The sequence below is a fragment of the Apodemus sylvaticus genome, chromosome 1 (assembly GCF_947179515.1).
Source record: "Apodemus sylvaticus chromosome 1, mApoSyl1.1, whole genome shotgun sequence".
Lineage (NCBI taxonomy): Eukaryota > Metazoa > Chordata > Mammalia > Rodentia > Muridae > Apodemus > Apodemus sylvaticus.
The window spans coordinates 32,876,348-32,891,271 of NC_067472.1; the positions used below are offsets into that span (position 1 = coordinate 32,876,348).

Sequence of the window (14,924 nt, forward strand, 5' to 3'; positions counted from 1 at the left end):
AAACGCTGTAATTCTTCTGTATTTTCATTCCTGTGTCGAATAGTCTCGAGAAGGTAGCTGTGTCTCTACAGTACATCTACATTAAATTTCCACGCTCTAGATGTTTAGACTGAGTACTCATTATCCTGAAAGATTCTTAGCTGACTGCTAAAGTCACTAAAATTACAGTTATGTATTTTATAATTAAATGTCATTAAACATCTAAATAAACATGTCAATAAATAGTCAAAAGTCATAATTTAATTATTTTTAAACTTCCATGAGGGTTTACCACTGTCTGTGCCTTCAAATGTGAGTGGTGAGGCACAGCCAGAGCTCCTCAATCTGCATTCAGTGACACGGGACACCATCTTGAAATTGGCCATGATAATATTATAGATATACCATAAATATAAGCAAAGATTTTAAACATCAGATTTTTTTCCTATTTTTTGGAACTGACTGGTATTACCAGCATATCCTAGCTTATGCCCTTTCCCACTTTGCCCAAGATCCCTAGTAGAACTCTCAAAGTTGTGAGGTCAAGTAACTACAACTGCTAGAGAAGTCTGCTTTGCAAGGCACTGGGTTATGTTCTAGGCTGATAATTACCAGTTTCCAATAGCTCCGTCAAGCACACTCCTTTACAGCACCTCTCTGTTCTATTAATTTACCCAAGTTCCACAGTTATTTTACACCAAACGGTTTTCTTTGTGCAGACTGTGCTTGCCTGCTAGGGTGAGAGGTCCTCTGGAAATTCTTTAAGATTTCCGCTAACAAATCTATACACATTCACACTCACTTTCTTCTCATTCCCACCAATGTAATAAATGAGGTATAAAGGTATAAACCTACCAGATAAAAGCTATTTCTTTAACATGTGCTGTCCACTCATACCTCTCCCTTCCTATAACACACACACATGCACACATACACACACACACACACACACACACAAATGCACGCACACATGCACACACACATACACACATGCACAAATGCACGCATGCATACACACACAGAGACACACATGCACAAATGCACACACGCATACACACACATGCATGCACAAATGCATGCTTGCATACACACACACACACACACATATACACACACACACACACATAGAGACCCTCTCAACCTTACTCTGTTCAGTCTCTCTTTTCCACCCACATGCTTAAATACTAATGTCCTTCCCATATTGAATTAAAGTGTCCCTTGATTCGTATTCCCTGCAGCTGTAGAGTGCCCTGTCCTCAGAGAGACTTTAAGGAGTCCTGTCCATGCTCAGTTCCCACCAACATGGCGCCTGCCCGCTGGGAGCACCACCCAAGGGCAGGGAAGGTCTCCTGCTATAGTCAGGAAAGCCTCCATTGCATCCTAAGACAGTCTTCTCAGCTGCTTCCAGCACATTCCACAACACCATCTCTCTCTCTCTCTCTCTCTCTCTCTCTCTCTCTCTCTCTCTCTCTCTCTCTCTCTCCTTGCAAGTCTCCTCCCTTCACTTCCTTGGTTTTCTTACATCTCCTCGCCCATTCCTTTTCAATCTCAGTTTTGGATAAATGGCAGTTACGCTTTCTGAGTAAATACTATGTAATCCTCAAGACTCGATGTGGGCCGTCTTCTCATTTATTGTCTTTTTCTCTCACTCCCTTGCTGTTCTCCAGCCCTGGTCACTATGCTCTAAACCCATACCCCTCACAGGCAAGCCAGTTTACCCATGCAATTTATACACCTCAAAAGTTCCTCAAGCAATGTGTCTAAACAAAATTATGAGTCCCACCCCCCCACCTCCCGCCCCATCTTCTTCCCAAAAGATCCTCTTAGCAGTCTCTAAGGAGGAATAAACGGGGCACGCCATGATCTAGCCATTTCTGCAAGCCCTGGAGACCTAGGTTACCTTTGTTTCCACCTTTCCTTATAGCCCTCAACTTTCTCTCCCTCCCTTCCTCTCTCTCTCCATTTTTCTCATAATAACCCAACCTATCACTTGGCCTTGAGGAAGGACTACAATGGCCTAGTTTCTGATCAGCTCACATTTCATTCATTTTACCTCTAATTTTACATTTAGTCACTTTAGTTCTACAAATAATTCAATCAAGAAATTTAAAAGATAATAATTCACGAATTAGGGGCTGGAGAGATGGCTCAGCAGTTAAGAGCACTGACTGCTCTTCCAAAAGTTCTGAGTTCAAATCCCAGCAACCATATGGTAGCTCATAACTATCTGTAATGAGATCTGACACCCTCTTCTGGTGTGTTTAAAGACAGGTACAGTGTACTTACAATTAATAATAAATAAATCTTTTTAAAAATTATTAAAACATTCACAAATTATGAAACAGCATTTCTATTTTTTTAATGTGATAGCTTGTATCTGGAGACTTATCTTGCATCCACAATATAAAAAGATTTTTTAGACACAATAATAAAATATAAATACATTTATTTATTTAAATAAGTTTAAAGTGAATATAAATTACTTTAAAAATGAGCATGAATTTAAATGAACATTCTTCAAAGAAGATATGCATTTAGTCAATAAGCTTTTCAAAGGCTACTACTAATCATCAGTAGTTGCTGGGGAAATGAAACCAAACCCACAATCAGACACTACTACCCCATGCCAGGATGGGAAAAGAAAAATAGCATGCAGGGCATAGTGGCACATGCCTTTAATCCCGCCTCAGGGGTAGCAAAGGGAGGCTCACCTCAGTGCAATCTAGACCACCCTGGTTTTCACAGTGAGTTCCATGTTAGTTACATCTATGTAGAAAAACCTTGCCTCAAAAAAATAACAAACAACTAAAAAGAAAAACACTAACAAGTGTTGGAAAAGTTAGGAAACTCTTGTATCACTCATGGGAATATAAAATGATATAGCTGCTTTGGAAGGTTTTCTCAAAAAGGCAAATTTGAACTATGATATGAATAGAAATTCTACTTAGAAATATTTAAATAAAAATCCATATCCTAGAAGCATCACAGGAGCATTATCTACAAGAGTCAAAAAGTGGAACAATCAAACTGTCCATCAAATGGTGAACAGGTAAGCAAAATGTGGTATATCCATAAAACAGAACTGGCTGTCAATCAAAGGGAATGAAAGCGCTGATATAGGCTGTCATGATTTTGAACCTTGACAACACTATGCTGAGGTTGGCAAGAGGTCTCAGTGGGTAAAAGTATTTGCCATGCACGCCATCCATCTGAGTTACATCCCCAGCTCTCATAATGGAGGAAGAGAACTGACTCCTAAAAGCTGTCCTCTGACCTCACATGTGTACCATGACAGGCACAAACCTGCACTTTCATACACATGCATTAATAATGAATAAAATTAAAAACTTAGAGAAAACATCAAAGGAAGTCAGACTCAGGAAAACGCCACTCCATGTATGGTTCCATTTACATAAAAAGACCAAAATGAGCAAATCCAGAAGGACAGAGATAAACAAATGGTCGCCACGGTCTAGGGAAAGGGAGACGAGGGCTGACATGCTATTCCACATGGGGTGTCTTTTAGGAAGGAAGACATGTTTTGAAGATTATGTGACCATCTTTATAAAACTTTGTGAATGTACTTAGAAAGTTTAATAGTTTTAAATATGTATACATTGTGATGTCTGTTGCATTTAAATAAGCTATTTCAAAGTAGCCAAAAACCTTATGCCTATTAATAATTATCAATTTTTAAAGTAAAAGAAACAAAAATTGACTAGCATGTTTCCTCTCTTGGGTGGAGTCCAGAGTGTCTGCACAAACACACTGTAGAAGTGTACCTGTCGTGTGCTACTTTGTGCGTTCTTTTTTCTACCCTTCTCCACACCCTTTAGTCCACCCTTTCAACGCCCTACCACTAGATGAGAGAGAAAGGAAAGATGGAGAGGAGAGAGGAACGCCCCCTGAATAAAGTCAGGAGAGGGCGATGTCATCGTTAGACCATTTCCTGATGACTACCATGTTCCTTGGCGCAAGTTTGAGCCCCACCATCAGGATATCTCATTTCTTTCCCTTCTCTGCTCATGACTACTTAACAAACTACAACCAACAACAACCAGCACCTCACCCCGCTTCTTAGGGCCCGCCCTCTAATACACCACTCTTATACACCCTCTAAAATGCCCCCAGAATTACATACATCACATAATTGCAAAACTATTTGCAGCAGGCAAAATCATACCTCTGCCAGAGCACGGGGAAAATCATAGTCAGCTGCTGTGGGCCATCTGAAGCAGCCCCATGTCCTTCAATGGGGATTAACATAAAAACATATCCTTATAATATTTCTGTTTTTTAAAGAAACCAAAACTCCAAAATTCCCACTAATACAATGGGGACTATTTGGACAGTGGTGAGGTGGATATTCAGGTATGAAAATAGAAAATAAAAGGAAACCATTACTTTGTACAGTTAATAGACATTAATAAAGGTCAGAAAGGTGATTTAAAAAAAAAAAAAACGTGTATACAAGCTTATAGCCTCATTCCATGAGAGGGTTAAAAGAATCAAGAAAATAATTGATTCTTTAATAAGCAGGCCTAGTGACACACGCCTAGAGTCCCAGCAACAGGAAGTAGAGGAGGACCCTAAGTGTAAGGCCTTTGTAAGTATAAGTACTGTGCTACATAGTGACTCTGAAGCCATCCTGGGCATCTCCTTCCTGTCCGTCTGCATTTTAATAGCAATTGAGCCCTGTGCGCAAAAGAGAATTTTTTTGTTTCCCTTTACATATTTAATCATTTAGATTTCTAAGTGAGTTACTAAAATCAGACTTTACAGTCTCCTTTCTGTCAATGCCTAATAAGACATCTAAAAAACAAAGCAAGAATACTTACAGACCAAGGAAGAAAACAAAGTTTATCTCCTACAAACTAGATATGGAAGTGCTTGGAGGTCACTCAGCAAGCAGCAACTGAGTCATTCCCTGGGAGGTGGTATGTGACTGTTCCTCATCCGCACATGCACACGCACACACACAATATATAACACACATGATACATATAACGCCCAATATATATATGTATATATAAATGCATGTATATTTTTTAAAGTAGACGTCTTACACCGTCAGGGCTGGTCTGTAAGAGTGCACTATGGCTCCTAAATCCCGTATGCAGAACCTAAGTCCAGATCACTGTATAAGCTTCACTGCTGTGTCCCCTCGCACTCAGAACCCAAATCTTCTGCACTGTCAGACAGAAGTCTAATATGCATAAATTGTGAACCATGATTTGAAAACTATTGCTTCAGATCATGTGCACAATATAAGAACTGGGCATGAAATATTATGCCTTCAAGTATGTTTTCATTATTCTGAACTTACCTAGTCTTTTCAGAACACGTAAACCAAATAATGAACACCGTGATATTATATACCCTGAACACTCAGTCTCTTCTACAGAGTGTGCACTATAGTAAGAAAAAGGATGCCCCCATAATAAATTTTGTATGTAATTTCTATAAGAGCCTGTGCAGTCTACACACAGGGTAGACATGTATGTGTTGTGCATGTGCTGTGCAACCTCAAGGAGGTCAGAAGTCAAGGTGGCGTGTTACTTCCCACCTAATTTATTTTAATTAAAAATATTTTATTATTCTATGTGCTCTAGTGTAGGGAATCAGATACCCTTGGACTGGGGTTACAATTGACTGTGAGCTACTATGTGGGTGCTGAGAAATTCATCAGATCTGGGAAAGCGGCCAGTGCTCACAACTGCTGAGTCGTGTCTCCAGACCCTATTTTAAAGTTTTACTTTGCATTATTGTGGGTATGCCCATGATATATTTGGGGGCCCATGGCATAGCACTTGCCTGGAGGTCGGAGATAATTCTCTTAGGTCAGTTCTCTCCTTCTACCTTTATGTGGGCTTCAGAGATCAAACTCAGGTCATTAGGCTGGTGTAGCAAGTATCTCTACCTAAGAAGCCCTCTCTCTAGCCCCCTCTACCTTATTTTATGAGACAGAGTCTCTTACTAAGCCTGGACCTGTCTCACTGTGTTGACTGGAATGGTGGTCAACAGCACCCTGAGATCTGTCTGCCTTTACCTACCCAACTACAGTTATAGACATACACTGTCATCCCAGCTTTTATGTGGGTTCAGGGATATGAACTCAGGTCTTTGCAGTAAGTACTTCACCCACTGGGCCATCTCCAAAACCCCTCCATTTTTATTTTAAAATCAAAATGTGTGAGTAAACAAGAGAAATCGGAGTAAGTTATACAAACTATCTAACGCTTTAGGAGAGGAAACTACCTGACGGAATTGTAGACAGCCAGCGGGGTCTGGTCCTTCTCCTTGGCTATTCTCATCATGTCTAACACTGCCATCCCAAGACATTCTTCCTGAGTTTCGTGAGTCACAGGTACTTTTATCCAACCATGAACAAAATCATGCCGCCACTGAAAAGCAAAAAAACGATAAGGAAATGGCTCAGGCTTTACCATCACATTCAACTATGTTACATGCTATAAATTAGCTCCTAAAATATTCACTTAAAAGTCATAAATCAATTTTTGCTTTTATTTTAAATCATTTTACCACAGAGAATTAACCAAGGTTCATGTACAAATAGAGACTAATTTAAACTGGGTTCACAGCCTATCTCACTTTCTCTTTTCTTTCTTTCTGTGTGTGTGTGTGTGTGTGTTGTTTTGTTTTGTTTTTCGAGACAGGGTTTCTCTGTGTAGTCCTGGCTGTCCTTGAACTTGCTCTGTAGACCAGGTTGGCCTGGAACTCATAGAGATCCACCTTCCCCTGCCTCCTAATTGCTGGGATTGAAGGAATGCACCACCACTGCCTGGCCACAAAGTTTTATCTTAAAAACATAAAAAAATGCCTAAAGTAAAATAAAAATTAAGCAAATGTACACTGACCTCAATTCATATTGAAGGCACTGAACTAGAGTCTGTGTGGAATATAAAGAAACATAGAAGGTGGTCTTAATCCATTAGAAAGACCAGAAGTTTTTTTCTTGGAAGCTAAACACAAAAGCAGATCATTACAGCGTCAGGTAATCTAATGTGAAGTGCCACACAACAGAACTTTAGGAACCTAGAAACTGTTAAAATTGTATACAATTGGCATAATTAAAAGGCTTCATGGAAGATTTGAAACCTAACATTTTTAATGATGAAGGCATTGTTGATGGACATAAAGCAGGACAAAGACATAGAAGGAATGAGACAGAGAGAGAGAGAGCATGGGGTACCTCAGAGAGACAGAGACAGAGACAGAGAGAGAGCACAAGACACCTCAGAGTGACTGGAATGGTAGCTTGTCTGGGACCAGGCAGAAAGTATTCTTGAATGACTAGACAATTTTTTTTTTTTTTTTGTATTTTCAAGACAGGGTTTCTCGGTATAACCCTGGCTGTCCTAGAACTCACTCTGTAGACCAGGATGGCCTTGAACTCAGAAATCCACCCGCCTCTGTCTCCCAAGTGCTGGGATTACAAGCATGTGCCACCATGGCCCAACTGACTTGACACTCATAATGATGCAGTACAAGTATTAATTACTGTTTAATTCAAGATACTAGAAAAGAATGTATTATGAAATGTTCAGATAAGTGTGTCAGAAGTGTGTCACCATAGCACTGGGGGACGACAGCTGAGCACAGCTCCACTCTCAGTGTCAAAGGTGGCCAGCCTCCCTGAGGAGACCGCCAGCTATCATAGCTCACTTCTTGGGTTATAGAGGAATCTAGTTATATTTTATTACCTACCATTTAAACATGAAAGTATCCAAAATTTATTTATTAAAAACTCTATAGAATTTTACCATCCAATGTTCACATGAATTGTGAATTGTTAAATTTATGCTACATTTAAAAAAAAAATCCTAAAAATTACTTAGATCCTAAAAAGAAAAAGTTACTTCAGAAGGGTCAATTCGAGGACTCATTATAAAATACATCTGTAAATCATGAGGTTGAAAATTATTATCAAATAAATGCAAATAAACTATTCCATTATCTCTTCATACCCGGTGCCTCAGATAGAACTGCAGTCTTCCCACATGAAGCTTACTTACCCTACTTAAGATGCAGACTATATAGGAAGAAACTTCTGGCTTAATACACACACCAAAAGAATTAATATAATTATACCTGAGCAAAAAGGTAAGACATGACAAAGTCGTCAAGAAGAGGAGCTTCGGCTCCACGAGCTACTCCATATCTATAGGTTCTGTTGCTGCCGCTGCAGTACCAGTGAGGAAAGTAAAACCTGTAGGACAACAGGACATTCTATCAGCGCCCAGAGTTCAAGCACAAACCACAGTAAGTTCAGCCACCCTCAACACACTAAAAATTATTGATGCTGTGCTATTAAACTAAAGAGCAGTGTTGAATACACGCTGTGAGACAAAAGGCTTTCTGTATAATAACATAATAATGTCAACAGAAAACACAAGAGACAAAGCATCCTAGGGCACATCTGTCATCCCAACATCCAGGGAGCTGAGGCAGAAGAAGCATGAGTTTGAGATTAGCCTGGGCTACCTAGAATAACACTTTGTCCCCATAAACAAACAAACAAACAAACAAACAAACACAGCATCAAGCCAGAGTAGCAGCATTTGGAACATAAGTAACTGTAAAGTCAAAGTATACAGCCCACCTTGGAGTGATAAATCAGAGAGATGTAGATATAAAAGTCAGCAAAAATCTTAAATCTAGTAACACTAGACTAAGGCATCTAAAAGTGCAGTTTACTGTGCACACGAATAGTTTCTCTGTCTTTTAGGAAAATGAATATTAAAATGTATCTTTCAAAGAAAAATTAAGTACTTTTGAAACTAAAAGCTTTGAGATGTGATTTATCTATATACAGAATGCACATTAAAGTATTAAGTGATTTGTAGTATTCAATGTGGAACCAATATCATCACAATTTAATTTTACATTTTTATTCTTTCTCCTTAGGTATTAGCAATCAAACTCATGTTAAGTCGCCCTATTAACCCCTAGCTACAAGCTACCACTTTTACAAATTCTACTCTACTCATTTTATATTCAAAATAATGGCTTTGATATGTTGTCTTTTTATGTGACTCCATTTACTTAGCACAATGTTTGTAACTTTCATCAACATTGTAGCATGTACTTTATTCCATTCTCCTAATGAATTAATACTGGACTATATGATGTGCCATACCTTATTCATTCATTTATTCATTCATTCATTCATTCATTCATTCATTCACTCATTCATCACTTTAAAAGCATTTGAGTTGTTTCTGTTTCTATGCTAACTTGAGTAACACTTTGTGAAGAGCGGTTTTGTGGATTCATGTTAGCAACACTGTATTTATCTTTGGGAGAAATGGCCAATCTTTTCCCAAAGTGACAGTACCATTTCCTATTCTCACTGACAGTGTATGAGTATTCTAATTAGTACAAATAATTTTCAACATTGTTATTGCTTGTCTGCTTACTTTTGCCATCTTAGTGGATTGGTTGTTAACCTATAGCACATTTGATTTCCATTTCTCAGAGGACTAATGATGCTGAAGTTCTTTTGGAATGCCTACTAGCTATTTGTACGCCAGCATTTCTTTGGAGAAGTATTTACTCAGGCTCTTTGCCTTGAACATGCATGAAATTTGACATCCAAAGAGGCTCAGTGCACCATGGATACCTAGGGATAGTTATATCAATATTCCCATTTTTCAACTAAGTTTCTAATTTACTCATTGTGCTGGCTAGGGTTTTTTGTCAACTGACACAGTCATATAGGAAGGGAAATGTCGATTGCCTCCATAAGATTGGTCTGTAGTCAAATAATTTCTGATTAATGACCATTGTGGAAGGGCCTAGCCCAATGTGGATGGTATCCTGTTTGGGTAGGTGAGTCTAGGTCGTATTAAAAAGGCATCTGAGCAACTCAGGGGAGGTAAGGCAGCCTCTCCATGGTCTCTACATCAGTTCCTGACTCTAGGAGCTCCTCTGTTGATTTTCTGCTCCCTCTTCCCTTCAAGGTGGATTATAAGCTCTAGGGTGAAATAAACTCTTTTCTTGGCTGCTTTTGGTCATGATGTTTATTATAATGCAAAAAAGCAAACTGACACCCATATTGTTTCTTTTTTTTTCTTACTTAGATTATTCCCAAATAGTTAAAGCTATAAAATTATTTTATGAAAGCTTCATTATTTTGTTACAACTAGCCACTTATATGCAAAAAGGCCATTACTTTTGCTTTTCTTCTAAAATGAATATGAGTATTTATTTTGTATACAGGCCAGAAGAGGGCATCAGATCCTCCTGGAACTTGAGCTACAGATCTTTGTGAGCTGCCATGTAGGTACTAGGAATGAAACCTGGGTCCTCTAGAAAGAGCAGCCAGGGTTTTTAAATCACCAAGCCATTGCTCCAGCCCATTCCACTGCTTTTCTTTTCTTTTTTCTTTGTTTTTTGGGTTTTTTGTTTGTTTGTTTGTTTGTTTGTTTGTTTGTTTCCTTTGGGTATTTTTTTTTCTGGATTTGGTTTTTTTGAGACAGGGTTTCTCTGTATAGCCCTGGCTGTCCTGGAGCTCACTCTGTAGACCAGACTGACCTCAGAAATCTGCCTGCCCCTGCCTCCCAGAGTGCTGGGATTATAGGCGTGCGCCACCACCACCCGCCTTCCACTGCTTTTCATATGTTCACTATTTAGACCCTGAACTCTTTTACTAACATCGTTTTATCTTAAAAGCAGAAAACTCAAACATGCATCTATATATTTTATACAGACTAAGGAGAAGAAAATAAGTAATGAAATATGTAAACTTATTAGGAACTTATCAAATACTAATAGTCACCACACTGCCTAGCACATGTGACACCCTGGGTTTGATTTCCAGCAAAACAAACTGGGTGTGATGGTGCTGCCTGAGATCTCAGAACCACTGGGAGTTAGAGGCAGGAGGATCAGAAGTTCAAGGTTAGTGTTAGTTAGTCGTGAGGTCAGAGAAAGTCTGGGATACATGAGTTCCTGTCTCAACAAATAAGAATAAGTAAATAAGACCATCCAACAATGAACAGTAACTACTACACATATTGTCTCTGTAATGAGGTAAATGTAAGCTGGTTAGAAGGCAGTTTATGAAGAAACCTAGGTCTGAGTTTGAACTCTGATGCTTTTTCCAAGTTGTAGGGCATGAATAACTATGAGTAAGTAATATGGCACAGCATCAGATTCTTTATATGTTATAGGAAATCCTTAATATTTCATTAAGTCATATGAAAATTAAATAACATATAAGTACTTGGAGAATTACAGCTGTCTGTAAGACCAAAATTATTTCTTTGCTCTTCTTTTATACAGAAAAAAAATCTGGATTTTTACTTTTCTGAATATTAATATTTTTCACATTGCCATATAATGTTAAATAAATTAACTTACAAATAAAAACTTTCAACTTTAAAAACTTATTTGTAAAAAAAAAATGCTAAGATTGCTTTTTATTGCACATGCATCTCATTTCCTGGGAAACCGGCAATATTCCAGACACTAACAACTGATTTTACACAAGCTATTTTCATCTGTTCTCTTTTTTAAATTCTTAATTATAATCAAAAGTCATGAAGTGGCATCTCAACAGAACAAAACATAATTATCACCTTACAGAGGCAACAATTTCTCTCACTTTGTCTTTTACTAATACGTGAATCACTTAACGTCAGAAAGTACCTTATTCTGTAGAGTATATTATGCCTGGTTGACTCATCTATGTGGAAGACATGATTGGGTGGATACCAGATCCTTTCTGTTTCACTCATTAAAGCAAACATATTATGATAGACGGGCGTAATACCTAGAAATGAAGCATAGAAGGGACTGATTATAGACAGCTAGCAGAGCATTTACATAACATGCATAATCTGTGTGACGCGATACCTAGAGGTGAATCATAAGGGACTGATTGCAGATGCAAATGGCAGAACATTTACATAACACAATCTGCTGGGGGCCTTGGTGACAGCTCTGACAGTCAGCAGAAACTCCAGCCGCAGCTGAAATACCATGAGAAAACACTTCTTTTTAATCAAATAGCCCTCTCTATATATTTTGAAAATAAGACTACTGGTATTCCTTCATGAAGATAAATATACAATTTATCCAGCCTTTAACTGTCATCAAAGGAAAGTTTCCAAGTAATTCTTAACCCCTAGGAAAAAAATACATTGTATGAGTATGCACAAGTATGCATTTGCATATTTTAATTGATATTAATTATCCAATCACTGAGACAATAACAAGCCACAAGATACTTTTATAAGAATGAGACATTTTCATACTAAAATGAGAAGTTTTATACATTATGCTAATAATTATATCTGATGCACTGTTTTAAAAAAATGTAAAAGCCAACTGAGCCATCTCGCTGGCCCCAAATATTTTTTCCATCCTTTCCCCTTTTTGTAGCAGGGTCTTATGTAGTCCAAGCCAGCCTCAAACTCCTTATGCAGATGAAGCAGACCTTAAGCTCTGATAGACAGCCTCCGTGTCCCAACTGCTAGGATTACAAGAGTGGAGCACCACATCAGTATCTCTTTTTCAGACACTTCACAAAAGTACGGCTAGAGCTCAACGGTGGAGCGCTCAGCTCATCTGGGGTATGTGAGGTGTTAGGTGCAATTTTAAGTACCAGAAAAAGAAAAAACGCTAGGGGGCAGATTCGTTAAGAGGCACACAAAATGTTAAAGAAGGCACACAGAGCTAGCTCATCAGTTAAGAGTGCATACTGGGCTTGCAGAGGGCCTCAGGCAGCTGCCAGCATCCACACTGTGCAGCTCACAACCACCTGAAATTCTAGTTCTAGCAGGAATTGATGACTCTGGCACACACACATGCACCCACGCACCCCCACACACACCCACACCCACAGGTTTAAAGAGTGCTAGAGCAATGGCTCAGCATTTAAGAGCACTTGTTGCTATTGCTGAGGACCTGGGTTCAGTCTCTAGAACTTACACTGCAGCTTACAACTAACTACCTGTAACTTTAGTTCCAAGGGACCCAATGCCCTCTTCTGATGTCCTTGAGCACCAGGCATGCATGTGATACACATACTTACATGCAGGCAAAACAGTCACACACATAAAACAAATATAAAAAATATCTGTAAAGGTTGAAGGGCATTGGTCTAAAAAGTACATGGAACATAGCAATATAATAGTATATATTATTTTTCAAGCATATATTAAACCATCCATACATGTGCATATATGTACATAAATGCACCAAATAGAACTCAAAACAAGTCTTCACAAATGTGAAAAAGTAAACATACACATACCATATTTCCTAGCATTTCAATTAAATCAGAATTGAGTACATAAAAATAAATCCTATATTGAAGCCTATGTTTTGTGAGAGTATTTTTATTATAGCAATATTTTCATTTCTTTCTACTTTATACATAAATGGTATAAACTGATAGGATTTAAATTATAATTTGAAACTCAATTCAACTATCTGCAGGTTTGTAATAATTTCCACAAGTTATAAATATGTTACTTAGTAGCAGCTTTTAAAAGGTACCCTTTATTCATTCCTTCATTTATAAATACAATATACCTCATGGGTCAAAGAAAAATCTGTAACAAATTAAACCGCAAATATTTACAAGTATCTCATGTCAAAGGAAAAATTACTAACAGAATTTAAATGTACTCATAAGAAATAATTATCAAATATAGCTCCTTATGTTAAAAAATATACAACTGATGTGATTCTCAAGAGGAAAAAGTTGTATGTAGCAACCTGTTTACATTAGACAGTAACAGGATCATCTGGGTATCTAGATGGGTGTTGGTGCACCAGAAGACAAAAGAACAATGGCAGAAAGCTGAAAGAAGAAATGGTAAAGCTGAAGGCGGAGTCTGGAGAGAACTCTGCAGTAGAAGCACTCGCTGCTTAGTCCCCATGCCAGGTGTCCACAGCAGCATGCAACGCCAGCTCTCAGAGAGTCTGAGGCCTTCTTCTGCCTTTGCAGGCATCTGCATACATGTGCATATTCATGTGTCCATCTGTATGTGTGTGCGCACCTGGACACACATACACTTACACACACACACACACATAAAGAGTTTTAAGAACTTTTTTCTATTGATTGTATGTATGTGAGTACACGGTAGTTGTCATGAGACACACCAGAAGAGGGCATCTGATCCCATTACAGATGGTTGTGAGCCATCATGTGGTTGCTGGGAATTGAATTCAGGACCTCTGGAAGAACAGTCAATGCTCTTAACCACTAAGCCATCTCTCCAGTCCATACAAAGAGTTTTAAAAGTGACCATTAATAGTGCAGATTAAGCAAAAATAATCAATGATGTTGATTTTCTTTAATAATCAACAAAAATTAACAGTCACTGTCATATCTGACAAGGAATAAAAATAGGCACAAACAATTTATAAAAAGCTTAATTAAAAGCAAATTAAAAGACAAAGTGATAAAGGAACATTATACCAATATATTTTTAAAAATAGATAATTTTCAGAAAAAAAATATAACTTTTAAAAAGATTTAGAAGCCAGGCAGTGGTGGCGTACGCCTTTAATCCCAGCACTTGGGAGGCAGAGGTAGGCAGATTTCTGAGTTTGAGGCCAACCTGGTCTGAGTTCCAGGACAGCCAGGGCTATACAGAGAAACCCTGTCTCAAAAAACCAAAACAAACTAACAAATAGACAGACAAACTTGGAAATAAAAAACTAAATAAAGCTATATTAAAGACATAGAATCTATCTACATTTTAATGGAAAATAAAGGTGGAAGAGAATAAAAGGAAAATCCAGAAAGAATGAAAACAACCACGTTCAGAAGTTACACAAAAGCACAACCAAAACACAAAAGACATTTTGTTTTAACACAAATTTATATTTATCAAGAAAAATATAAAAATCTTAAACTAAGTACTAACAAATCTAATCCATAAGTGTTTCTTTAAAATAAAAAA

At 38.0% G+C, this 14,924-nt stretch overlaps 1 protein-coding gene across 2 annotated transcripts in view; it reads right to left on the reverse strand.

Annotated features, from left to right (window-relative positions):
• Window positions 1–14,924, reverse strand: part of Jak2 (Janus kinase 2) — a 71,370-nt gene that overhangs the window by 33,634 nt on the left and 22,812 nt on the right. For both annotated transcript variants that reach the window (XM_052187588.1, XM_052187581.1), the window contains exons 3-5: window positions 11,653–11,776; window positions 8,092–8,209; window positions 6,238–6,383 (exon numbers count right to left, since the gene is read on the reverse strand). In XM_052187588.1, the coding sequence (XP_052043548.1) occupies window positions 6,238–6,383; window positions 8,092–8,209; window positions 11,653–11,776 (388 nt within the window). The remainder of the gene's footprint in view (window positions 1–6,237; window positions 6,384–8,091; window positions 8,210–11,652; window positions 11,777–14,924) is intronic.